The sequence below is a fragment of the Amblyomma maculatum genome, chromosome 4, assembly GCF_055883805.1.
Source record: "Amblyomma maculatum isolate TAMU_Amacu chromosome 4, ASM5588380v1, whole genome shotgun sequence".
Lineage (NCBI taxonomy): Eukaryota > Metazoa > Arthropoda > Arachnida > Ixodida > Ixodidae > Amblyomma > Amblyomma maculatum.
The window spans coordinates 113,356,728-113,383,269 of NC_139347.1; the positions used below are offsets into that span (position 1 = coordinate 113,356,728).

Genomic DNA, 26,542 nt, shown 5'->3' on the forward strand with positions numbered 1-26,542 from the left:
GCGCCATGTCAGAGGACAACGAAGTCAAGCCCTCCCATGGCATGTTCGCGGTTCCAGCTCCGCCAAGGTTTGACTTCGACCGGACGTCCGAATGGCCTTCTTGGATCCAACTCTGATGACTACCGCTTCGCCTCGGGCCTAAATGAGCGGAATGAAGAAGCGCAGGTCCGGACGCTACTTTATACGATGGGCAGGCAAGCAAGAGAACTCTTCTCTACTTTTTCATTACCCGAAGAAGAACAGAAACAATACGAAGTCGTCAAAAAGAAGTTCGGCGAGCACTTCGTCGCCGCAAGGAACCTTGTTTATGAGCGCGCGTGCTTTCACCGTCGCACTCAAGAACCTGGAGAGTCAGTCGGCCAATTCGTTACCGCGCTGCACACGATGGCAGACCGGTGCGACTACCAGGAAAAAGAACGCATGATTCGCGACAGGTTCGTGGTCGGCCTCAGGGACGCTAATCTCTCTGAGTCGCTTCAAATTGATGCGAATTTGACTCTCGCCAGCGCTTTGGCAAAAGCGCGTTTAAAGGAGACCGTCCAACGACAGCAGCTTCAACTGCGAGAAACCGGCGACGAACCCTTGGTAACGGCGACCGGCAATCTAGACGCGGTCAGCAACCAACGGCAGCCCAGAACGTGCAGCCCATTCTTCAGGACATCACTCAGACAGCTCGTCAAAAAACTGTTCATCTAGAATACAAGGTCCGCGTCCCAGAGTCCAGTCCTACCGACCCCCCCCCCCCCCTCCCCGGGTCATGCCCCAACTGCGGTCAAGGAACGCACCCCAGAGCCTCGTGCCCGGCAAAAGCAGCCAAATGTAACTACTGCGGTTGTTCCGGACACTTCGCAGCTGTATGTCGAAAAAAGGGTGCACGTGAAGGAAAGAAGGTACAACTTTCTTCTCTCCATATGGACAAAGGGGCGTACTTCGTTGGTGTGGTGAACGGGGAGTACTCTAATTCTCGGTATGTACAGGTCGTCATTAACGGCACTCCGGCGTTCGCTAAAGTTGATTCCGGTGCCGAAGTTTCTGTTGTGCCCTCGACGTTTCCCGGTTTACCTACCAGGCTAGAAAAGTGCGACCTAATCCTAACAGACCCGTCGAATGAGCCACTGAATGTTTTGGGAAAGTTTCATGCCTCTATCCAGTGGAAACAAAACACTGTACAGCAAATCGTGTACGTGGTCTCACCCTTACGCTCCGTACTATTGGGTCTCCCAGCGCTTGAGGCTCTGGAAGTTATTAAATCTGCGGACTCGGTCAGTAGCGCAACAGCCGTCGAAGCTTCCTACCCGCAGCTTTTCAGTGGTCTAGGAGCGATAAAAGGAGAATACAAAATTAGACTAAAGCCGAACTCGACACCTTTTGCAGTTCATGTTGCGCGTCGCATAGCCTTACCCTTGCGTGACCGAGTTAAGCAAGAGCTCGAGCGTATGGAGCGAGATGGCGTGATCCGCAAAGTAGAAGAACCAACAGAATGGTGTGCAGGAATTGTGCCAGTACAGTCGAGCGCGATTTGAATGTTATCACGCGAGCGTCGACCAGCCTAGCACTGCAGGCACCTGGCGGCCTGGTTTGGAACAAGAAAAATTATCATTTCGCACTCTTCTCTCCCACGTTTGCTGTTCCATACAACAACCATCACCCCCGCGACAAACTGACCGCCCTTTCTATCTATTGTAAGCTTTCTATTTGTTGCGATAAAGAGTCCAATTTCAGATAATACCGAAGAATACGTCGTGCGCACAACGGTCACTGCCTGTTCGCAGAACCAAAAGAAAAAAAAAGAAAGTGACGTCCCTGCAGGGAGTGACGGCTGCTGAAGGAACAGCAAAAAGAGTGAGGGAAGCTGGCCTAATACCTCCCTCGCCTCGGCAGAGAATTCTGGGCCATGGCGCTGTTCACGTTCCAGGCCGACGCACGCGCGATAACCTTCAAATCGCGCTCGACTGTACTCAAACGATCTGGAGCGGTTCGTGTTTGCGCTGACTTGACTCAATTAAACAAAAGTGTACTTCGTGAACGCTATGCCATGCCGACTGTGGATGATAGCCTCGGTCTTTTAGGTGGTGCCTCTGTGATTTCAAAGTTGGACGCCAAATCTGGCTTCTTTCGGATTAAGTTGTCGCCCGAATGCCAGTTGTTAACTACGTTCATAACGCCAGTTGGGCGATACTGTTTTCAAAGACTGCCATTTGAAATAACGTCGGCACCCGAGATCTTTCAGAAGAAAATGTCGCAGATACTTGAAGGAATCCGAGGCATGATAAAGCTGATGGAGGATGTGCTCATTTTTGGTAACGACAAGGCTCAACATGACGAACGCCTGCGTCTAACCTTAGATCGTCTCGCCAGTGCCGGTGTTACGCTAAACAAAGAAAAGTGTTCCTTTGGGGTAGCTGAGATAAAAGTTCTTGGCTGTGTGCTTAGTAAAGATGGCATTAAGCCGGATCCATAAAAAGTTCGTGCTATCAAAGAACTGGCGATGCCAGCTAACGTGTCTGACGTTCGACGGCTGCTCGGTATGGCTAATCATCTGGCAAGATTCATACCAGATTTGGATTTGAAAACGGCGCCTTTACGTCACTTGCTTTTGAAGGGTTCCGAATGGACGTGGGGACCAGCCCAAGAGCAAGCACTGTCGTACGTCAAAGACGTTATCTCTTCGAAGATTACCACCAAGCAGACATCTCCTGTTGCCATTAAAATATATCTCTGTCTCTCTCTTCGAAGCACGTCATGGCTAACTATGATGTAAAGTACCCTACGATTCTTTCCGCTGACGCGCCATCATTCGGTTTGGGGGCCGCATTGATACAACTTCAACCAAACAATGAAAAAAGGCCTGTTGCATTTGCGTTACGCTCGTTGACGCCTGCCGAAACCAGATACTCTCAGATTGAGAAGGAAGCGTTGGCAATGACTTGGGCGGCAGAACGATTCGAAGGGTACATCAAAGGTCTTGAAATTTTGTTTGAAACCGACCACAAACCACTTGTAACGTTATTGGGAAAATCACCTTTAGATTTTCTGCCTCCTCGTATGCAGCGCTTTCGCATGAGACTTATGCGGTTCAGCTTTACGGTCGTGCATGTCCCGGGTAAGAGCCTCGTTACTGCAGATGTATTGTCTAGAGCCCCAATTCAGGGAAACCAAATTGATGCTCATGCGCTGAGTATTGGCGAAGTCGCCAAATTCGTTTCGGGCTGTTTGACAAATTTCGTCGAGGCTAGCCTTTTTGAACGGGTCAAAGCTGAACAAGCAGCTGATGAAGTCTGTCAAGCTCTCGTAAAATTCAGCCTGGAAGGCTGGCCCAAGTTCTCATCGCTGTCGATGGTCTTGCGTCCATTCTGGCAGGAAAGAGCAACGCTGACAGTTGCTGAAGTAGTGCTACTCAAAGGTGTGCGGCAGGTTATTCCACAAAAATTACACGCAGAGGTCTTGACGCGCTTGCACGAGAGTCACCAAGGAATCGAGAAATGCAGAGCTCGAGCCAAAGAATCCGTATGGTGGCCTGGGTTGAGTTGCCAGCTGAGAGCTTTGGTGACTGATTGCCCAGTGTGCGCGGAACACAGGCAACAAAAGTCGGAACCAATGATTCCGGCAACCACTCCACAGCGTCCTTGGCAAAAGCTAGGTGTGGATGTCTGCAATATTGAGGGAAAATGGTATTTGGTGGTAGTAGATTATTTTTCTAGATACCCAGAGGTAGCCTTGCTATCTTCTACAAAAAGTATCACTGTCATTATGCCCCTCAAAAGTTTTGTTGTAAGACATGGCATACCAGAGGTTGTCATCTCGCATAATGGAACACAATTTGTATCTCAGGAATTTCAGTCGTTTGCTCGCGACTATGGCGTCCGCACTGTGACGACGAGCCCCACATACCCTCAGGCAAATGGGAAAGTAGAAAGGATGATCCAAGCTATTAAACGGCTGATCATAAAAGCTAAGGACCCCTATCTTTCGCTCCTAGCGTACAGGGACACCCCAGGGCCACTGGGAAAAAGCCCCGCAGAGCTTCTGATGGGCAGGCGGCTACGCACAACAGTCCCTGCCCCTCCCAGGAGCCTTCTGCCCCAGAAGGTGAGCCTGAAAAAGTTCAGAGATCGCGATGTAACCATCCGACAGCGGCAGCGTAGGTACTTCAATAGTCGTCATAGGGCTCTTCCGCTGCCAGTCCTCAAACCAGGAGCGGAAGTATGGGTGACAGACTGCAAAGTGAAAGCGCGAGTCTTACGTCCTGCACAACGTCCGAGGTCGTATGTAGTTAGAACTTCTACGGGTGTAGTTCTAGAAAGAAACAGGAAATTCCTGGTTCGCTTTGTTTCCCAGCAGAATGACTGCGAGAAAGAAGGAGGTAGCTATGAGTTTCCGCAGGCATATGATAGTCGGGTAGAAATGTAACAGGAAGCTAATCCATCTAAACCGAAGGCACCTGCCGATCCATCTAATACCCCCTTGCCACAAACTAGCCCTCCTGGATATAGAGCACGATTTGGCCGTCATGTCCGACCGCCAGACCGATATGGGTACAGTAATTGACTGTTATTTTGTTTTGAGCATTGGTTGCATCCATTAAAAAGTGTTCATCCTTTGTTGGTGGCAGTGCTAAGCTTGTTGCAAATGCCAGTGTATCTTTTCAGAGAAAACGGGAAATGTGTTGATAGCGCCTGTGCCGCGTCTGAAACATTGTGTGCCCATGACGTCACTGGTCACATGAGTGCTTGCTATATAAAAATGCTGTTTGTGTGAAATAAAGGGTTGTTGTTATCGTGCCGGGATCGGGGCCAGTCTCAGTTCCTTCCTGGCCGCTGCGCGGCCGCGCTCGGCGTCCGGCAAGGAACCAAACGCTACACGGCCGAGCTCGGCGTCCGGCCAGGGACCAAACGCGACACTCAGTCTCATCAATATGTCGTAGCACAGGAGTTAAAGTGTGCGCTTGCTTCAGGGATTGGAAGATCTGTTCACACTCGGTGGCCCAAAATAGCGCTGCACCCTTCAGGATGTTGTGTAATGAGACCGCAATAGAAACAAAGATTTGGAAGATTCGGAACAAGCCGGAAGGTACGACGCCAACCCAAGGAACCTGCAGAGTTCTTTTTGGCGTTTGGACCGAGTAAAATTATTTACAGCTGCAATTTTGTCGGGATCGGGCTGAATGCTCGCCTCGCTGATGAGATGACCGAGGACTTTATGGTTGTGAATGCGAAATGGCGCTTTTTGGGGTTTAGCCGGAGACTGACTTATGAAAGACATATGATAAATTCTGTAGGATAGTAAAATTCCAGATGAAGTCCGACGAAAAAAATAATATCGTCTAGATAACACAGCCATGTCTTCCATTTCGTTCCACGAAGCACGGAGTCGATAATAGGCTCGAAAGGGACGGCAGCGTTGTTCAACCCGAAAGGCTTTATGTTAAATTCGTAAAGACCATTGCGGGTAACAAACGCGGTACAAATTGCTGCAAAAATCGCTACAAATTTTTCATTGCAACACGAGTAGGATTATAGTACCGTTGTCTCCATGGGTACAAGAGATGATCAGCAGAGTGTTCACGTTACGAAGACGATAGCAGAAGTTGTGCTGAGTGAGGGAATAGGCGGAACCCGTGTCGATGTGAGGTCCGACATATACTCCTTCGATTAGTACTATCAGCACGTTAGACGGGCGTACGACACGGATGCCTGAGACGGATAATTGAGCGCATTTTACCGTCAGCGAGGACACCCTCATTGATGGTGTTTTGGTGGAGGCGTCACGACTAAAGTTATTCCAGGCGTTGGGAGGTAGTTGTAATGTCTGACATAGTTTAGGGGTCCGGAGCAGGGTGTGGGAGAACCGTAAACCGGAACTGAAATACACTTTTCGCCTAAAACAAGGCCTGAACTGAACCCAACTATTTTCCAACATCTTGGAACTGAACCCGAACCGGATTAAGTCGGAGGAACTATTCCGAACCGCTTCGTGGCGCAGTTCCAACCCATTTTCGCTCGCAACTTACCTTGATCATTTTTTTATTTTATCTTTGCTTGTAAAGCGCTTTTCTCGGTTTTTCGGAACCGACTGCACACCACAAACATCGCAATTATACTGAAAAAATCATACCTTGCAAAAAGATGTCAAGAACAGAGAAACACATATTGCGACTTGCATAACACCAATCTCTGGCCTCGGGCTATCGTTTCCTCCCTAACACGGGTGGCAGCTGCCCTGATCAATGACGACGCCCATGAAGAAATTTGCTCCATCTGAGCGCCTCCCTGGGCAGTGACATAATAGCATTAATCGTAAACTGAGATACATATTTCAATAGATAAACATATAACCATGTAAGATACAAAATAAATGACGAACGTGTTAAGCAAATATCACAGAAATAGTTTGTCATTCGACGACTTCGCAATGAGTAGCAGGGCACGTGTTTTGCAGCCGTATGCGAAGCGACGCCTTCAGCCTTTCTATGCTGGCAAATAAAGACGTTGGCAGCATTTACTGAGCTCATAATAATATGCATGCAAGCAGGCATGATGTCATGTCATCCCTGCTGCAGATTATGCAACTAAACATGCCAATCTAGCATTAAAGTGTTTTAAAAAGAACGTGTATAGCGCACCGGTGCAGGTAAACGTGACACGCGATGAGACGGTGGTCGCGTCGCCCACTGCCACAGGAGCGAGAAAATTACTTCCGTCAGTTCTGTAGCATATACGATAATCGCTCCAACCATTAATTATTTAAACAGCGCAAACACGAAGACAAAAGACAAGATAAGAGAAAGCCACAGTATACTGTGGCTTTCCGAAGTGGCCGAAGACAAAGGACAAGATAAAAGCGTTGTCCTTTGTACTTCGGTGTTCGCGCTGTTTAGATTATTAATTAATGTGTACCAACTCGCCCAGCACAGTATCTTGGTAATCACTCCAACCGTAATACATGGCGGAGGGGACGTTTGTCATCGCTGTTTGTACCAGATTGGTCGGGTGCGTTTCACGTTCATAGAAATGCGAAATGCATAAGCATCCGCGTGCTGGTCGCGGTAGGTGCATTGCTAGTCTTGGGGTGTGCGCTTGGTTTGACCTTGACCTAATTTCAAACTTTTTTTAGCTGGAGCAGGACGACACATTATGGTACATGTTGTAATAGAGGCTTCGCTCTAAAATAATCCTCATGGGAAATTTTTTGTACCTGAAAAGCGCACAGGTCAATTTTGTTGAACTTTCTTTCGGCGCGTGACAGCTGTAGCTGGATATGTGCCAATGAAGAAATTCAATATTTTCCCCATCCTGTTGTAATCATCGGTCATTAATTATAAACATTCTGTATAAATCAAGTGTATCCCGTCACATCTCATGACAACGCTATACATACACTACTAAATGAATTTTCAGGTTTTATTGTATACTGAAACAGGAAAGAGAACTCGGTATAGTATAAAATGATTAAAATATATTCCCAAATGTTTTTCTGAACCCGTTTGAACAGGGTAGGATCGGGTCGAAATGTTTCGAAGCGGAGCGGAATGTATCTCCGAAGCCCAAAACGAACCAGAAAGCCGTGAACTCGAACCCCAACCGCAACCTGAAAAAATTCCGGTTCGACACCCAGGTTCTCAGCCAGCAAGGTGTTGAAAGCGACGGTTTCGATACCGTTACGAATATGCCGAACGCTTTCAGACTCCGTCATAACAGCGTCACCTTGGCGACAACGGACCGAAATGTCCTCAATGTACCAAGCTGCTGAAGACGGAGGCGAGCTTCTTAGCCGGCTGGAAACTACCAGACGGCGCATCGAAAATTTTGCGTAGTTTCACGGCGAAAGCTGGCCAGTTACCAATTTGGTCGCCGTCATTTAGAAACGTTTTTGCAATGTCAGTCAAGTAGGCCCCGTCATTTAGTAGAGTGTGGGGGTAATCCCAGCGATTGAATGCACTGGCTTTGTTAGAATTATCAAGCCAATCTTCGACATGTCACCGCAAAGGCCTGAAAAGACGCAGTTCGCGGTGGCGGCTGATGTCGGTCCAGGCCGGGGGTAGCAACAGCAGTAGGTGTAGATGCCGGCAGTGGGAGAACTATGTTGGCCTCGTCCAAACCGGAGGGCTGTGAGTGCAAGCGAAGGCCGAAACAGAGCTCCAGGCGATACAGTTGATGGATTCTAAGCGAGAAGCTTGGTATACTAAGGGCATCTCCACCACTTGTGTTCCACCGCTCGAATGTGACTTGAACTGTGCGCGCGATTTTCAGAATACTGAATATTGATGAAAATGATGGGTATGTGCATGTGGAAGAGGTGAACGTTCGCGCACCGCGCTCAAAATATGTAAGAATATTTCAGTTTCCGATAGCTCACGTGTTCAGCGGCTGTGCATATACAGGCATGAAAATGGTTTGAGATTTACCCCATGTTATCCCCGGTAGAGTAGCGAGAGCTACACGCCCGTTGCTACGGTTAGGATTCGCTTGTGGCAACGATGTTGTGCTGTTACTTCAGGTTATGCTTAAGATGTTACACGGTTCATCATCATCATCAGCCTGACTATACCCACTGCAGGGCGAAGGCCTCTCCGATATTTCTCCAATTAACCCGGTTCTGTGCGAGCTGCATCCACTCTACCCCTGCGAACTTCTTAACCTCATCCGCCCACATAACTTTCTGCCGCCCCCTGCTACGCTTTCCTTCCCTTGGAATCCAGTTTGTTACCCTTAGCGACCATCGGTTATCCTCTCTTCGCCCTACATATCCTGCCCATGCCCATTTCTTCTTCTTAATTTCCACTAGAATGTCGGCAACTTGAGATATTTCTCTGAACCACTCTGCACGCTTCCTATTTCTTAATGTTACCCCTACCATTTTTCCTTCCATAGCCCTCTGGGTCGTCCTCAACTTAGGTAGAACTGTCTTGGTTAGCGTCCACGTTTCAGCCCCATAGGTGAGTACAGGTAAGATGCAACTGTTATATATTTTCGTCTTGAGCGATACCGGTAAGCTGCTAGTCATAACCTGCGAGTGCTTGCCAAATGCGCTCCACCCCAATCTTATTCTTCTTGTTATTTCCTTTTCATGGTCCCGATCTGCGGTTACTACCAGTCCTAAGTAGACATATGCGCCTACTACGTCTAGTACTTCGCTACCTAATGTAAACTGCTGTTCCTTCCCAAGGCTGTTGAACACTACCTTAGTCTTCTGCATATTGATTTTTAAGCCTGTCTTACTACTTTTCCTGTCTAGCTCATCAATCATTATCAGCAGTTCATCCCCCGAGTTGCTTAGCAAGGCAATGTCATCAGCAAATCGCAGATTACTTAGGTATTCTCCATCTACCCTTATCCCTAACTGCTCCCATTCCAAGTCTCTGAATACTTCCTCTAAGCAAGCTGTGGATAGTAATGGGGAGATTGTGTCTCCTTGCCTAACATTTTTCTTTATGGGAATTTTGTTACTTTCTTTATGCAGAATTATAGCTGCTGTGCAGCCACTATATTGCCAGGGGGCGCTCGGAGTGAAAAACGACTTTGAAGTGAATCGGCTCCGGACTCGCAGGACGTACCTAAACCTTGGACCGTGTAATTCTACCTGTACCGGCTCTGTTAACCTAGCCCCAATCGCCAACACCGTGACAATATCTATACACAGCTTCTTTATATATCTGCGGTACACATCATTTAGGTTATCATTCGCTCTCTGATAGCGTCTTCTATGAGTACTGACCTTATTTCTTCCTGATCGGCTGGGCCTTACGTCCACAACAGAAAGAAGAGCGAAGTCTTCTGCGCCGAACAGCAGCGAGAGACAACGTGCAACTGGTGGCCTCATATAGGCTCACCGTTTTCAGAGCCAAAGGTACCGGACCCTGCCCGACTGAACATAACACTCGTAGTCCTGTGCCCGCTGCACAAGAACCTTCTTCAAAAATACAGCTGTTCACTCCTCCCGTAGACTAGCAGGATGTAATCATACACAGCACCTCCACCAGATAGAGAAAGTGCTTCAGCAGCGAGCTTCGGCAGGGGATCACACCATCCACGCCGCCTCCGTCTCTGCTGAGTTCCCATCGAATAGCATGGACACATCGGCGCTACGGGAGCTCATACGTTCCGTTCTGCGCGACGAACTCCGACTGATGTATGGCACACCTCAACCCGCTCCTTCCTCCATTGCCAGCGTTGTCCGCGACGAGGTGCAGCAAGCGATCCGGCCTCCATTTCCAATCGGTGAACCTCGCCCTACTCCTCCTCTTACACCACCAGAGTGTCACCGCCCTACATACTCCCAGGTGCTGCAATACTCTCCGCCCTCGTCGCCGTCCCTGATTCCTCCGCACGTAGCTGAGCCGAAAACAGCAGCCCCCGTGATCCAGTACGTTACAGATTCTCGACCGCCTACACGGAAAGCAGACGAGTGGCGTACCCCCGACCGACGACCGTTATGCTTTCAATGCGGCGAACCGGGTCATGTCTATCGGCGCTGTCCCTACCTTCGACTAGGTCTCGAAGGGTTTTCCGCTGATTCTCCGCGGCCTCGCTACGGCGAACGGCCTCGAGCCGTTGAAGGTTTCGTCAATGATCAGCGCCGGATCGTTCCGTCTCGTCTGCGACCATCTAGATCAACGTCACCCAGGTCTCGCCCGTCGCCATCTGCTACGAGTTCCTCATGGGCAGCGCAGGGCCGCTCGCCCAGTCCCCAGAGGGAAAACTGAAACCAGTGACCTTCGGGGGTAGGCTCGCTGGACATCGCGGCGCGGGAGACCCCCCATTGATGCGGACACGGAAAGACTACGCATCGACATTGGAAAAGTCCGCGGTTACTGATCATAACGCTACCTCGACGCCACCACGACGCACCTGCAAACACGACGAATTGCCGCTGGAACCAACGACGAAACGACGCACCCGCAACGACGACGAATTGCCGGTGGAACAAACGACGCTACCACGCATCTGCAACGACGACGAATTGCCGGTGGGACATATGACGCAACAACGCACCCGCAACGACGACGAACTGCCGGTGGAACGGACGCTGCAACAACGCACCTGCAACGACGACGAATTGCAGGCGAAGCAGACCGCGTACACCGACGCAAAGCACTCAAAGACTCAGAAGCCTGACATTCGCGAGCAGATTTCGTTGGACATACCCGTAGTACTGGATGGTCGCCATGTTCGAGCTCTGTTGGATACTGGCGCTGATTATTCTATTTTGAGCAGCCAGTTTGCCGCAGTTCTCAAGAAGGTTTTGACTCCGTGGGCTGGCACAAACGTTCGCACCGCGGGTGGTCATCTGATTACTCGTCTGGGCATGTGCACGGCCAGAGTTCAAATTCAAGAATCAACATTTGTGGTAAGCTGCCTTGTTCTGAAAAGCTGTTCGCGTGACCTGATTCTGGGCGTAGATTTTCTTCGTGAATATGGCGCAGTTATTGACCTCCGGAATTCTAATGTCTCGTTTTCTACTGAGAAAGCAATGGCCCTCAGCGGTGCAAAGCGACCACTCAATATGCTTCGAGTTTATGACGACAGTGTCACCTGCCACCCCGAACCAGCACCTTCGTTAATGTCAAATGTAATGCCCTTAACGATGGTGACGCAATAGCCGAAACTAACGTCTCGTTACTGTTGACACAAGGAGTCTGCGTGGCCCGCAGTTTGATACATCTTCACCGTGGTCAGTCCAAGGTACTTGTTACAAATTTTTCGCACGAGTATCGGCACCTTTTTCGTGACACTTCCGTAGCTTTCGCCGAACGCATCTCTGATGTCTCCGAGAGCTTGTCCACAGAAACCGTGCCACCGCCCACATCCCTCGACAATCTCGATGTCAGCTCAGAGCTATCGGTCAGCCACCGTGACCAGCTGTTTTCATTGTTACTCGAATTCAAAGAGTGTTTTGAATCGTCGTCAAAAGTGAATCAAACTCCCATCGCCAAGCACCAGATCGTGACGTTCAATAATGTGCGCCCAATCCGCCAGCACCCCTACCGCGTCTCATCGACCGAGCGCGAAGTCATTAGGTCACAAGTTAAGGAAATGCTCGAAGATGAGGTTATCCAGCCTTCCAGTAGCCCGTGGTCCTCCCCGGTCGTTCTAGTTAAAAAGAAAGACGGCACGTTACGTTTTTGCGTCGATTACCGCAAACTGAACGCCGTAACCAAGAAGGATGTCTACCCCTTGCCGCGGATTGACGACTCTCCCGACCGCCTTCGGCGTGCTAAGTATTTTTCGTCCATCGATCTAAAAAGTGGCTACTGGCAGATTGAGGTCGATGAGCGAGATCGTGAGAAGACGGCCTTCATCACACCCGACGGCCTTTACGAATTTAAAGTTCTACCTTTCGGCCTGTGTTCCGCGCCGGCCACATTTCAGCGGATGATGGACACTGTCCTCGCCGGCCTTAAATGGCAGTGTTGTCTAGTCTACCTAGATGACGTGGTGGTCTTCGCAGAATCATTTGCACAACATCTTCAGCGCCTGCGGTCAGTACTCGAAGCCCTTCGATCCGCTAACTTGACACTCAAGCCACACAAATGCCACTTTGGCTACCGAGAACTTAAATTTCTCGGCCATGTCGTCAGCGCCGCCGGCGTGAAGCCCGACCCTGACAAGATTGCTGCTGTTGTGGAATTTCCGATTCCACGTGACAAGAAAGCTGTTCGCCGATTTCTCGGCTTGTGCAGTTACTACCGGCGTTTTATCGATAACTTCGCTGATCTCGCTGAACCGCTGACTCAGCTGACCCGGGGAGACACCCCTTTTGTTTGGACTCACGAACAAGAAGCTGCTTTTGCCGAGCTGCGTCTCCGTCTCCAATCGCCGCCTGTTCTAGCCCATTTCGATGAGCAGGGGGAGACAGAAATACACACCGACGCCAGTAACATTGGCCTTGGGGCGGTTCTCGTGCAACGTCAAGAGGGTGCTGAACGAGTCATCACCTATGCCAGCCGTACTTTATCCCGCGCCGAGACGAACTATTCAACTACTGAAAAGGAATGCCTCGCCATTATTTGGGCTGCTGTGAAATTTCGTCCCTACCTTTATGGTCGCCCATTTAAAGTGGTCACTGACCACCATTCTTTGTGTTGGCTGGCCAGCCTGCGCGACCCATGCGGCCGCCTGGCGCGATGGAGCCTTCGCCTACAGGAGTTCGATCTCACTATTGTTTATAAGTCCGGACATAAGCATGAAGATGCTGACACGCTCTCCCGCGCGCCTGTCGAGCTCGCTTCACCAGACACGGATGACACTGGCAGTTTCCTCGGAGCTGTTGATGCTTCAGATATGTCACATCAGCAGCGTGCCGATCCAGATTTACGAGCACTGATTGATTATTTAGAAGGTCCGCCAACCACCATACCTAAGTGTTTTTCTCGGAGCCTCTCAACTTTCTGCCTGAGAGGTGGTGTGCTTTATAAGCAGAACTCTAGATCCGAGTCAAGAACCTACCTCCTCGTGGTACCCACAGCTCTGAGAGAGGAAATCCTTTCCGCGTGCCACGATGAACCAACATCTGGCCACTTGGGCTATTCTCGCACACTTGCTAGGATACGACAGACATTCTACTGGCCCAACCTTGCCACTGTTGTTAAGCGCTATGTCAAGAGCTGTCGGCAATGTCAGCGTCGGAAGGTTCCGCAATCAAAGCCTGCGGGCCCCCTCATACCCATAATACCACCACGAGCACCATTTGATCAAGTCGGCATGGACCTTCTCGGTCCTTTCCCTCGGTCCTCTGGTGGCAACCGTTGGATAATCATCGCCACAGACTATCTGACTCGCTATGCCGAGACCAAAGCGTTACCTAGTGGTACAGCGTCTGAAGTTGCCCATTTCTTTGTACACCAGATCATACTACGGCACGGTGCTCCTACCTGTATTATTACTGATAGAGGGACTGCCTTTACTTCAAAAATGATGGCCGAAGTCTTTTATCTCAGCGGTACGACGCATCGAAAAGCTACTACTTACCATCCGCAGACCAATGGACTGACGGAAAGGCTTAATAGACCATCGCGGATATGCTGGCGATGTACGTCGGCGCCCAGCACAAGACTTGGGATGCGATCGTACCATATGTGACGTTCGCATACAATACGGCAGTCCAAGAGATTACACGTTTCACGCCGTTTCGCCTCGTTTACGGCAGGGAGGTTCGGACGAAGCTGGACGCAATGTTCCCTTACCAAACAGATACCGAACTTTGTTCTGACGCCGAGCAGTTTGCCCAAAATGCTGAGCAAGCACGCCAACTAGCACGCGTCCACATCACCCAGCAACAGGACAGGGATTCACGCCGGTACAACCTCCGCCACAGACAAGCTTCCTACAACACCGGGGACCAGGTGTGGGTGTGGACTCCTGTTCGACGCCGCGGCCTTTCAGACAAGCTAATTTGCCGCTACTTCGGACCGTATAAAATCGTGCGACGCATCAGTAAAGTCAATTACGAGGTGCTCCCGGGTGGATCAGAGCACACAGGCCGTCGGCTACCTCGTCCAGAGACAGTTCATGTCTTGCGATTGAAGCCGTACTTTGCACGGTGACTGGCAAACTACATCTACAAACTTTTTTTTGAGGGGGGGGGAGGTTGCTTTTGTACGCTTGTGTGCGCGTGTAACTGTGTGCGTTACGCTTAAGGAGGGAGGAATGCCAGGGGGCGCTCGGAGTGAAAAACGACGTTGAAGTGAATCGGCTCCGGACTAGCAGGACGTACCTAAACCTTGGACCGTGTAATTCTACCTGTACCGGCTCTGTTAACCTAGCCCCAGTCGCCAACACCGTGACAATATATATATCTTCCAGCACTTTCACGTACGTCTCGTCTACCCTCTGATTTCGCAATGAATGCTATGTATAAGGGCTGGTTATATTCCGAGCATTTTTCTATCACCTGATTGATGGTATGGATATGATCGATAATAGAGTACCGTTTCCGAAAACCTGCTTGATTCTTTGCTTGATTGCAGTCTAAGGTTATCCTGATTCTATTAGCGATTACCTTAGTTAATACCTTATACTTAACAGACAGTAGGCTAATTGGTCTGTAATTTTAAGGTCCTTAGAGTCCCCTTTCTTATGAATGAGGATAATGTTTGCAGTCTTCCATGATTCCGGTACTGTCAATGACACCAGGTACTGCGTATACAGGGTTGACAGTTTTTCTAGCACGATATCCCCCAGTCCTTTAGCAAATCTGTAGTTATCTGATCCTCTCCAGCCGATTTCCCCCTTTTCATAGTTTCTAATGCTTTCTTGACCTCGTCCTTTGTCACTGGTGGAACGTCTGACGTTTTTTCCCTGCCGCTAATCTCTTTTCTGTCCTGACTACTTTGGCTGCTGTAGAGATCTGTATAGAACTCCTCGGCTACTTTGACTATCTTGTCAATATTCGCGATGACGTTGCCCGCCTTGTCCCTTATCGCATACATCTGGTTTTTGCCTATGCCCAATTTCTTCTTTATCGCTTTAAGGCTTCCCCCGTTCTTTACAGCATGCTCACTTTTCTCCATGTTATACTTTCTTATATCGGCCACCTTGCGCTTATTGATTAGCTTTGATATCTCAGCCAATTCGATCTGATCTGTTGGATTTGAAGCTTTCATACTCTGGCGTTTCTTAATCGAATCTTTCGTCTGCTTAGATAGCTTACCGGTATCCTTTCTAACTATCCTACCGCCTACTTCTACCGCACACTCAGTATTGATATCTCTGAAGTTATTGTTCATTGCTTCTAGGGTAATGTTGCCATCATCAGTTAGAGCTGAATATCGATTCTGTAGCGAGATCCTGAAATATTCTGCCCTCCCCCTCACCTCTTATTCGTTAATGGGTTTCTTTCTTACTAATCTGTTGCGTTCCTTCTTCAGATTTAGGCTAATTCAGGACCTCACCCGCCTGTGGTCACTGCATCGCACTTTCCCGATTACCTCTACATCTTGCACAATGGCGGGGGTTGAACACATTACGAAGTCAATTTCATTTTTAGTCTCCCCGTTAGGAGTTTTCCATGTCCATTTCCGGTTCTTCCGTTTGCTGAAGAAGGTATTCATGATTCTTAAGTTATTGCGCGCTGCAAACTCAACTAGTAACTCCCCCCTGTTATTCCTAGAACCAATGCCATAGTCACCCTTCCTTGGTACCGCGCCTTTCTCTTCCCATAAATAAATCAGCGGAGTCACCCTTCCTTGGCATTGACGTCGCCCAATGAAGTCACACGGCTAAGGTGGTGGTAACAAGTTTTATTGCCACGAAATGAAAGGAATTATTTCGGGCTGGGGCGAGTCTAGGGTGGCCTCCAGTCGGGAGCGACCTCTTGAGCTCGCGTGACGAGGGCCAGTTGCGTAGTTTTCCTTGGGCTGGCCAACAGCTTGTCCCATTCCTCCGCTGAGGGAGCTGGCAAGAGTGTCTTTGGAGGGGGATTGCTGGCGCATTCCCACAGTATATGGTCTTGAGTGGCCTGCGTCCCGTCACCGCAGTGCCGGCATGCAGGGTTGAATTCTCCGTTTGTAATTAACGATAGTCGGTAGGGGCTAAGAATGGCCTTTGTTTGTAGGCGTCTGAGTGTCGTGGCTTGCGCCCGGTCGAGGTCGGGGTGAGGGGCGGGGTACGTGCATCTTAGCTCGCGATAAAAGTTTGTTACCTCCGCGTATGTGCGCGGTGCCTCCACAGGCGCGTCCGTTCCCGATAGATCTCCCGTCTCCCGGTTGGTTAAGCCTCGGGCTAGACGGTCGACCCCTTCGTTTCCGGAGTTACCCGCGTGAGCCGGAACCCATACGAGATTGATGTTGTGATTGAGAGATCGGTTGCGCAGAATTCGCGCCGCGAGTGCGCTTACAGAATTTTTGGCGAAATTTTGAACGGCGCTTTTTGAGTCGCTTAGAATAGTTTTGGTGTGGGGATCCGCGATGGCCAGTGCGATAGCTACTTCCTCTGCCTCGCATATGGAGCTAGCATGAAATGTTATAGCGTTAATGAAGGTTGACTTTGGAGTGGCCATACATGCCACGTATGCTCCGTTTTTGATGTGCTGAGCTGCATCCACGTACACTGCTTGTGGATCGTCCTCGTACTGCTTCTCAAGGGTCTGTGCCCTTGTCTTCCTGCGGGCATCATGTCTACCTGGTAGCATGTTTTTGGCTATTGGTTTAACAACTAGTCTACTAGTTATGTCAGCCGATAAATGGGATGTTGCGCACACCTCCTCAGTGGGGTGGATGTGGAGCTTGTCGAGAATTACGCGTCCCGCAAGGCTGCGTGACAGGCGGGTCACTTGTGCTGTCTTATGGGCTTCAATTAGTTCAGATAGTGTGTTAAAAATTCCTAACTGCAGTAGCCGATCTGAGTTAGCGTATACTGGTAAGCTAAGGGCCGCTTTGTATGCTGTTCTAATTATGCTATTAAGTGCATGTTCGTCCCTACGACGCAGATGATAGTACGGGCAAGCGTACATGATTCTGCTTATCATAAAGGCTTGGATAATCCTGCACAGGTCGGCTTCTCTCATACCCCTGCGACGTGTGGCAATGCGTCTCACCAGCCCACCTATCTGGTGCGCCGTGACGCGTAGCCGGCGTATAGCTTCTGTGTTCTTCGTATTATTCTGAATCAACATTCCGAGAACTCTGATCGTGGCTACCGGGGGTATCGGATGGTTGTCAATGTGTAACTGGATAGGTTCTCGAGAATCTGGCTTTACCTGTGAAGCTTGTTTGTTCCTTATAACTAATAGTTCTGATTTAGCCGGTGAACAGGTAAGGCCGTTTTCCTGCACATAAGACTGTACCGTGTCGATAGCTCGTTGTAATGAATCTGTAATATCTCCATCGGAGCCAGAATTGGTCCATATGGTGATGTCGTCGGCGTATATGGAATGATGTATGTGTGGGATATCATCTAACAGACGCGGGAGGCCGCTCATAACGATGTTGAAGAGAAAAGGTGAAAGTACGGCGCCTTGCGGTGTTCCTCTCGTCCCTAGTGTAATTTTGTCGCTAACTTTGTCAACGAAATGGAGCGTAGCCGTACGCGCATTCAGAAAGGCAGCGATGTAGTCGTATGTCCGTTTGCCTACGTGTAACTGTGAGAGGTACACGGCTAAGCACCCGTTTCAACTTTTCCTTACGACTCACGAAGAATGTGATAGATATTGCGCCTTTTCTTTGCTGTAAACGAGTTAAAAACGCTGTTGTTTTTGTTGTGGCTGTAGGAAGAAGGAAACGAAAATTCACGGGCCTGCTACTGTCTCTGTAGCTGTGCCACATGGTGTGGGCCTGCCCCTCAAATCCGGCTATCCCCCCTCACCCCAACCCAACCCGGGAGGACTGGGAGGCGACCCTGCTCGGCTGCTCCGACCTGAAGGCCCAAAGGGCCTTAGTCGGGCGAGCCCGAGCGGCGGCAGACGCCACTGGGGTCCCGAACTAGGGACCTCCACTCAGTGTTTGTGAGGGTTGGCCCCTTCAGGGTCAGCTCACGCATAACCTCCTGTATTTGTCCTATATAAATGTTTTCTACCACCACCACCTCCGCTGCCTGATTTATTGATTTATTTATAGGAAGGGAAAGGCGCGGTAACTTTCTCACTTGATTTCTGTGGACACCGCAACCGCGCCCTAAGGGAAGGGAGAAAAATGGGAGTGTAAGTGGAAAGAGGGAAAGAGGAGCCATAGTGGAGGGCTACGGAGTAATTTCAACCACCTGGGGATCTTTAACGTGCGCTGACATCGCACAGCACACGACGCCTCTTCGTTTCGCCTCCATCGAAACACAGCCGCTGAGGTCGGGTTCGAACCCAGCCTCGGCGGCTGCGTTTCGATGGAGGCGAAACCGTGAGGACAGAACAGAATATAGAGAAGAAAGGAAAAGAAGAGGGAGAGAAAGCCGCGCGCCGCAACAACAGTAGTCGTCCACCACCTAAGCGGTGGCGGGTTCAATGACGGCCTACATCAGATAAACATTCGCTGGCTGGCCAGCCCTCTCCGCAAGCGGCGTAGACCTAAAAAAATATCCATGTGGTCGAAACTACTCCGGAGCCCTCCGCTATGCACCCCTTTTTTTATTTCCGCTTTCGCTCCCACTTTCATCATCATCATCAAAACGTTTTATTTCCGCCGAAATGGGACTCCTTTTTGGACCCCCCGGCACGCAGGCCTGAGGAAGCCCTACTATAGTGCCTAGAGTATATTCTAGGCACTATAGCCCTACTCAAGATCCTCGCAAACTAAGGTCTGGTGAAGACACATTGTTGCTTCACGGCCTCAGCCGCCAGGCGGGTGGCTTGTTGCTGTTAAGCGCGGTTCTCGCTCCGCAGCAAGGTCTCCCAGGCTTCTCTATCTATATTTTGCTGCTCGGCGCCCGGGCTTCCAGCACAGTCTCAAATTATGTGGTCTAGAGTGCCCCTCTCCCCTTCACTCCCACCTTCCTCCCTTCCCTTACGGCGTGGTTCGGGTGTCTATAGTAGACGTGTGACAGATACTGCGCTTTCCTTTCAATTTAATAATAAGAATCAATTATTATTATTCGCCGCTGATTCCTGCTGCACTGAGTCCGCTTGTGTGTGTTCGTTCGAGGAAACGCCAAATTAATGGCGCCGCACGGACACCTGGATGGAACGCCAGGCAGAATTACCTTCGCCTGGGGAATGAATGAATGAAAACAGTCAGCACCAGTCGAGACGTCACGACCGGATGTAACGTCATTATGACATCACTTCTCGTTATTGAACATTAACGGCTGCGGCGTCATCCGGTCATGAAGTCACAGCCAATTACGTCATCATGTGATGACGTCATGGCTAATCATTGTCATTAACCATGACTATTTAGTCATTACCAATGATTAGGTAGTAGTAGTTATTATGCATATATAGCCCCAGCACTCCGTAGCCTATCCCCAGAATCGTGACCGAGAGCGTAAGTGCTCATCGGAATTGGAGGTAGCCTGACAGGTGCATGGGAAGGAACACGACACTGCTTACATAGTCGTGTTTGCATAGGCAGACTTGGGCTCTCCCATTGCAGTTATGGGAAGTAGGTACTACTATCATACTCATGCTAGAGAAGGAGAATGAAGATGCGCTACTCATGATCTCTAACGTGGACCTTTACACCCCTGACGCCTTCTGTGCTTGTGGTAAAGTTACGGCCATCACAGTGAAGCATTGGAAAGTATCGGAATTGGAGGGGATCCGGAGGGGATGCCATTACCCTGACTCTTGCTGATGGCGTCACTGTGAACGACGTGCTACCTCTTTTGACAGTTTGTGGTCTGCAGTACATGGTGTTTAGTTCCAGGTAGGCCTCCATTGTTTCCTCGCTGCCACAAGGTTGGTCATGCACGACAATACTGCCGTGCCCCTCGTTGTGATGTCGGTGTTTTGAGGATACTACAGAGGAGTGCGTAGTGTTGTACGCGGATAAGCTCCGAAGTAGTAGCCATGTTGTGGATAACACTTTGTAAGAGCATTTATTGGATGCAACAGTGGTTTTGTATGCTGCTGGTGGCATGGCAGTAATTAAATCTAATGAATCAGCCGCTAGTGGTACAGTGCCACGTGAGTACATTATTGTTGTGCAGGGTGAGCCTACCCAGCCTTCAGACTTGGTCAGCGGTCAGCAGACGTGTACCTGAGCCTGGTGACTCAGACGCCTGTAATTCGCTGCCTAACTGATGGCACTTTTGGTGCGCGTACATGTGCTAAGCGCGATGCAAAAGAAACCAACTGTGCTGTTGTGGCCGCTGTGCCGATATCTGGGCTGCTGAAATTCTTAATACCACTGCCGGATACACCCTGGAGGAAGCTAGCTGCCAGCCGCGTAGTGACGGCAACTGTGGTTTCGATGTGTCATGTCCAAGTGCAGCCACGAAGCGTGGCATGTCAATGAGTTCTGTCTCCTCTAAAGGAGATGCTGTTCCTGCAAACGAGACGCTATTCCGCCACCGGAAGTCGAAGAATAATAAATCTCGCCACTCCAGATCGAGGAGAAAGGGTGCCAGTTCCAGGGAGGTATCACCTTTCAGATTGGCGCCAAACATCGCGGATGCTTGCCATAATTGCACTTTGGCCACAATGATGAGCACCCATCAGCTCATTGCTGTGACCCTCAACGTGTGTGGTGTCCGATCTAAGCAGAAACAGGTACAGCTGCGTCGGTTGTTTTCGAGCAGTCGGCTAAACATCATCGCTGTTCTGGAGACTAATATAGAAAGTGAATTGGACACGCAGGTAGCCTTGCATGCCTTTTCAACATATTATAATGGCTGTATCTCTCACACGCTAGGCATTTCGGTGGGTTGATTTGTCTTCTTTAAAAAGAGCCTCTCTTTTCTGACTTTATGCACCAGGTTGAGGCGGAATGGCGCCTTATATATTGAGACTTTCAGCTGAATGGCGGATCGTGAAGGTTTCCAGCGAGCAGCTTTTTTGAGTGATATGTCACATCTAGAATGCGATCTGCATTCGGCATTGATGGTTGTGTACAACTGCATATGGGACCCACATGACCGTAAAGGGCCTACTCAAAATGCCAATAAAAGCCCTGGTGTTTTATCGGTATCACTGAAAGCGCAGGTATAATTGATATTGGACTGTCATCCACATTCATATATATTAGAGGAGCTTCACAATCAGATTTTATCGCATCGCAGAACTTCCTAAACGGCGCTTTCAATGCGATGGCAGGCCGATTTCTTTCTTTGACCATTCCATGGTCACCGTACTGATTGGCTAAAGTTCCCGTCCCAAGTTTCAGCCGCAGTGCGCCCTGTGGAAGTTTGATGCTTCGCTCTTAAAGGAGGAAGACATTGCACAGCGCGCGAGGACAGCTTTGGATTCTTGTTTCACCTTGAATCTACCATCATCTGCAGCTTAGTGTTCCCTTAGACTGTGATGGGGTCCGACTGATTAGATTGGGCGTGACATTGATGAAGCGAGCCTGTTAGTTAAGCCGCCATGTTTGTATTCCCTAGTGGCCAGCAGAGTGATGACAATCGGCTAGATGCCGATTACAAACATTACACTACCCTCCTTGGGGAAAGTTAAATGGATGTGCACATACTGTCACAGACCACTGTTGAAAGGTCTCTCACTGGCAAACAGTCACAAAGTCAGGTCTCAAAGTCAGACAGATGACGTGGAAGTTTTCTGTTGCTCTGTGGATAGTGCTTTGTTGGAGAACTCTGGTGCAATGCAGATGGTGTAGGCAGGTGCAATATAGGAGGTGCAGGCTGGTTCACTACAGGTGGCGGATATATGATGTCATCGCGGTCGAGTGGTGTTGTGGCTGATGCTTGTTTGAGGCCAGAGAGATCCTTGAAAAAAACTTGAGTTGCACGTTATTACTCTTTTTCCTCTCGATTCCTTGATTTGTGGTCCATTATTGCTTACAATGATATAAGGGTCTGGATCATAGTATGGAGTGAACTTGTCGCGTCTCTCTTGCTTGCACAGGACTCGTTGACCGATAGAGAAGCGATGTGATGGAGTATGTCTTCGTGCGTCAGCATGATGTTTGTTGTATGCCTTGTTCTCGAGCGCGGTTGCTTTCAAGCTTATTAAGTCTTCATTGTGCGAAGGAGCTTCAGAGTAGCACGGCAGAAGATTCCTCATTGGTCTGCCAAACAGCAGTTCAAATGGTGATCTTCCTGTTGTAAGGTGTTTGGAAGATTTGTATGACATCAGGAAAGTGTCAAGCTCTAGTTTCCAATCTGTATTCTCAAGCTGACTTGTGTGAACTTGCTTTTTCAATGTTCTCATGAACCGCTTAGCTTCACCATTAGCTTGAGGCCACAATGGTGTGATCCAATGGTGTCGAAATCCTAACTCTTTCGAGAGTGCAGCAAACTCTGCCTTGAAATGGTGGTCCATTGTCAGTTTTTACCTGTGCAGGGATTCCGAACTGGCAAAACACTCGTCGCAGCAAGGGGAGCACATTGTTCGCACTTGTGGAATGTGTAACTTGTACTACTGGGTATCGCGAGAAGTCATCTGTTACCACCATAGCGTACTTTTCATCTGGGAACGGACCACAAAAGACAACCGAAACTTCCCTCCAGGGACCATTGGGTGGTTCAGTGATGGCAAGTGGTTCTTGCTTTGCTTGGGGAATGACTGACTTGTCACCCGGATTGTCAGAAACTTGGTACGTGATCTGGACAAGCCCCAGGTTGGTTGCTCCTGTGAAGCTTAAGAGCACAGTTTCCTGGAATGACAAAAATGTCTTCTTCAATGCACTTATCTTTGTATCTCATTGTAACAGACTTTGCCCAAATGTTCAAGTGGAGACGTTAATTTGTATGGGAACACTCTGATGAATGTTTCTAGTAGATTCACATTTAGGGGACAGCTCTAAGTCATTTTCGCCAACAATTTACACTGTAGCACTCGTGTCGATTACGAAAGTGACTGGAAGATTGTTGACAGTGACAATAGCCTTCGGAGATGAACTTGCTTGAGGGGAAGTCATGGCAACAAAAACGTACTCGTCGCTGCTTGAACTGGTGTCACAGGTGGCTGCAGGCTCTCTAGTACTTGAACTCTTCTTACTGCAGGCTAACTGTGTGTCTGAGTCATTGTCACAGTCCACTGCGTGTATTGTTCTCTTGGTTGAGCGACAGAATCGTGCAAAATGACCAACCTTGTTACATGCCTTGCAAGTCTTGCTCCATGCAGCACAACTGGATCGACCACCTTGGTGAGGCCACTTGCCGCCCCAGTTGCGACAATCTGCTGACGAGACACGAGGTAGCTGCGGTGTGTAGGCTTGCCGTGGCATCTGTCGTTCATTTCTTGGGTGTACTGCACACACCGCCGCATTGTTATCGACGTGCTTGATTTCGGACACATCCCGTTCGACATCCTCGAGGATTCTTCCTTGCTTAAGTAAGTCCGGTAACGTGAAGGAATGAAGCATGGCATACTTTCGGATGCGAGACGACGTTGTGGCGAGAATGATTTGGTTCTTGACTTCAGAGTCGACGTTTTCGAAGTTACAGTGGCGAGAAAGCTGCCAGAGGCGCGCGTAGAAGGCGTCCAGTGACTCACCAACGTTCTGCTCAGCTTGACGAAATTTATAGATAGCAAATGTTGAGTTCACTCGCGGCGCCAAATAGGCATTCAGTTTCGCTCGAGTGGCATCGTATTCTGGCATCGATGTACTCTGCGTGTACTCGATGTACTCTGGTCGTACTTGTAGCCGTCAGAGAACGAAAGCCACAGTATGAAAGCTTCCAATCCAACAGACCAGATTGAATTGGCCGCGATATCAAAGCTAATCAATAAGCGCAAGGTGGCCGATATAAGGAAGTACAACATGGAGACAATTGAGCATGCTGTAAAGAACGGGGGAAGCCTTAAAGCAGTAAAGAAGAATTCGGGCATAGGCAAAAACCAAATGTATGCGATAAGGGACAAGGCGCGCAACGTCATCACGAATATGGAGAAGATAGTCAAAATAGCCGAGGAGTTCTATACAGATCTCTACAGTAGCCAAAGTATTCCGGACCGTAATGAGACTGGCGTTAGGGAAAAACTATCAGACGTTCCACCAGTGACTGAGGATGAGGTCAAGAAAGCATTAGAAACTATGAAAAGGGGGTAATAAGCTGGAGAGGATCAGTTACCGATTTGCTGAAGGACGGGGGGATATTGTGTTAGAAAAACTGGCCACCCTGTATACGAAGTGTCTGGTGTTTTCCGTGGTACCGGAACCATGGAAGAATGCAAACATTATCCTCATTCATAAGAAAGAGGACTCTAAGGACCTTAAAAATTACAGACCAATAAGCTTACTGTCTGTTACGTATAAGGTATTTACTAAGGTAATCGCTAATAGAATCAGGACAACCTTACACTGCAATCAAGCAAAGGATCAAGCAGGTTTCCGCAAACGGTACTCTACAATCGAACATATGCATACCATCAATCAGGTGATAGAGAAATGCTTGGAATATAACTAGCCCTTATACACAGCATTCATTGATTACGAAAAAGCATTTGACTTAGTTGAAACCTCGACGGTGATGCAGGCATTGCGAAATCAGGGGGTAGACGAGCCATACGTGAAAGTGCTGGAAGATATATATAGTGGCTGCACAGCAACCATAGTTCTGCATAAAGAAAGTAACAAAATTTCCATAAAGAAAGGTGTTAGGCAAGAAGACACAATCTCCCCAGTATTATTCACAGCTTGCTTAGAGGAAGTATTCAGAGACTTAGAATGGGAGCAGTTAGGGATAAGGGTAGATGGAGAATACCTCAATAATCTGCGATTTGCTGATGAAATTGCCTTGCTAAGCAACTCGGGCGATGAACTGCAAATAATTATTGGTGACCTAGACAGGCAAAGTAGAAAGGTAGGCTTAAAAATCAATATGCAGAAGACTAAGGTAATATTCAACAGCCTCGGGAAGGAACAGCGGTTTACATTAGGTAGCGAAGTACTGGAAGTAGTAGGCGAATATGTCTACTTAGGACAGGTAGTAACCGTAGACCCGGACCATGAAAATGAAATAACAAGAAGAATAACATTGAGATGGAGCGCATTTGGCAAGCACTCACAGATTATGACTAGCAGTTTACCAGTATCGCTAAAGAGGAAAGTATATAACAGTTGCATCTTACCTGTACTCACCTATGGGGCTGAAACTTGGAGGCTAACCAAGAGAGTTCTACTTAAGTTGAGGACAACCCAGGGGGCTATGGAACGAAAATGGTAGGGGTAACATTAAGTGATAGGAAGCGTGCAGAGTGGGTCACAGAAATAACTCAAGTTACCGACATTCTAGTGGAAATTAAGAAGAAGAAATGGGCATGGGCAGGAGATGTAGGGCGAAGAGAGGATAACCAATCGTCGCTTAGGGTAACAAACTGGACTCCAAGGGAAGGAAAGCGTAGCAGGGGGCGGCAGAAAGTTAGATGGGCAGATGAGGTTAAGAAGTTCGCAGGGGTCATATGGATGCAGCTAGCACAGAACCGCGTTAAGTGGAGAAATATGGGAGAGGCCTTCGCCCTGCAGTGGGTATAGTCAGGCTGATGAGGATGATGATGATGATTATGATGATGATGATGATGATGATGATGATGATGATGATGTAGCCGTCCCGCAGCACTCTCGGGGAGCGAGCGATATATGTCGTAGACGTCTTTACCGACGTAGTGCAGGAGGAGCGCTTTTTTACGTGCATCTGCCGAGATATCACAAGCTGAAAGAAAGGTTGCGAACCTTTCTATCCACTTCGTCCATTCGTGACCAATATTGTTGTTGTCGGTAGCGCGCAGGTCAAAACTTGGGAAGGCAGGGAGCACATGTGCCATGGCTACGATTGCCGGTAGCCGGTTGTTGCTATTTGGGTGATTGGACGGACTGACTCTTGATGTAGGGGTACTCACATGAGATAAAAGAGCACTTCTGACACCATCTTAGTGTTCGCGGAGACTGTGATGGGGTCCGATTGATTAGATTGGGCGAGAAACTGATGAAGCGAGCCTGTTAGTTAGGCCGCCATGTTTTTATGTCATAGTGGCCAACAGAGTGGTAACATTCGGCTAG

At 49.0% G+C, this 26,542-nt stretch overlaps 1 protein-coding gene and 1 pseudogene across 1 annotated transcript; one reads left to right on the top strand and one right to left on the bottom strand.

Annotated features, from left to right (window-relative positions):
• LOC146191969 (uncharacterized) lies at positions 1-20,624 on the top strand (annotated as a pseudogene).
• A 1,997-nt stretch (positions 20,625-22,621) lies between these two features.
• LOC146191970 (uncharacterized) lies at positions 22,622-26,307 on the bottom strand. Its single transcript, XM_084600413.1, has 4 exons — positions 26,101-26,307; positions 23,801-24,160; positions 23,109-23,194; positions 22,622-22,637 (listed from the first exon to the last, which is right to left on the bottom strand). The coding sequence occupies exons 1-4, from the start codon at positions 26,305-26,307 to the stop codon at positions 22,622-22,624; spliced, it is 669 nt and encodes a 222-aa protein (XP_084456539.1).
• Positions 26,308-26,542: the final 235 nt, after the last annotated feature.

Bases quoted from the DNA above. Each gene is read 5' to 3' on its own strand.
- LOC146191970 (XM_084600413.1), bottom strand. From the start codon at position 26,307: ATGGCACATGTGCTCCCTGCCTTCCCAAGTTTTGACCTGCGCGCTACC. The intron at 24,161-26,100 runs GCTGCGGGACGG...GAGTACATCGAG, and splicing joins ATCGCTCGCTCCCCGAGAGT to TACACGCAGAGTACATCGAT. The intron at 23,195-23,800 runs GTGTGTGCAGTA...TTGTCATTCCAG, and splicing joins ACGTCGATAACAATGCGGCG to GAAACTGTGCTCTTAAGCTT.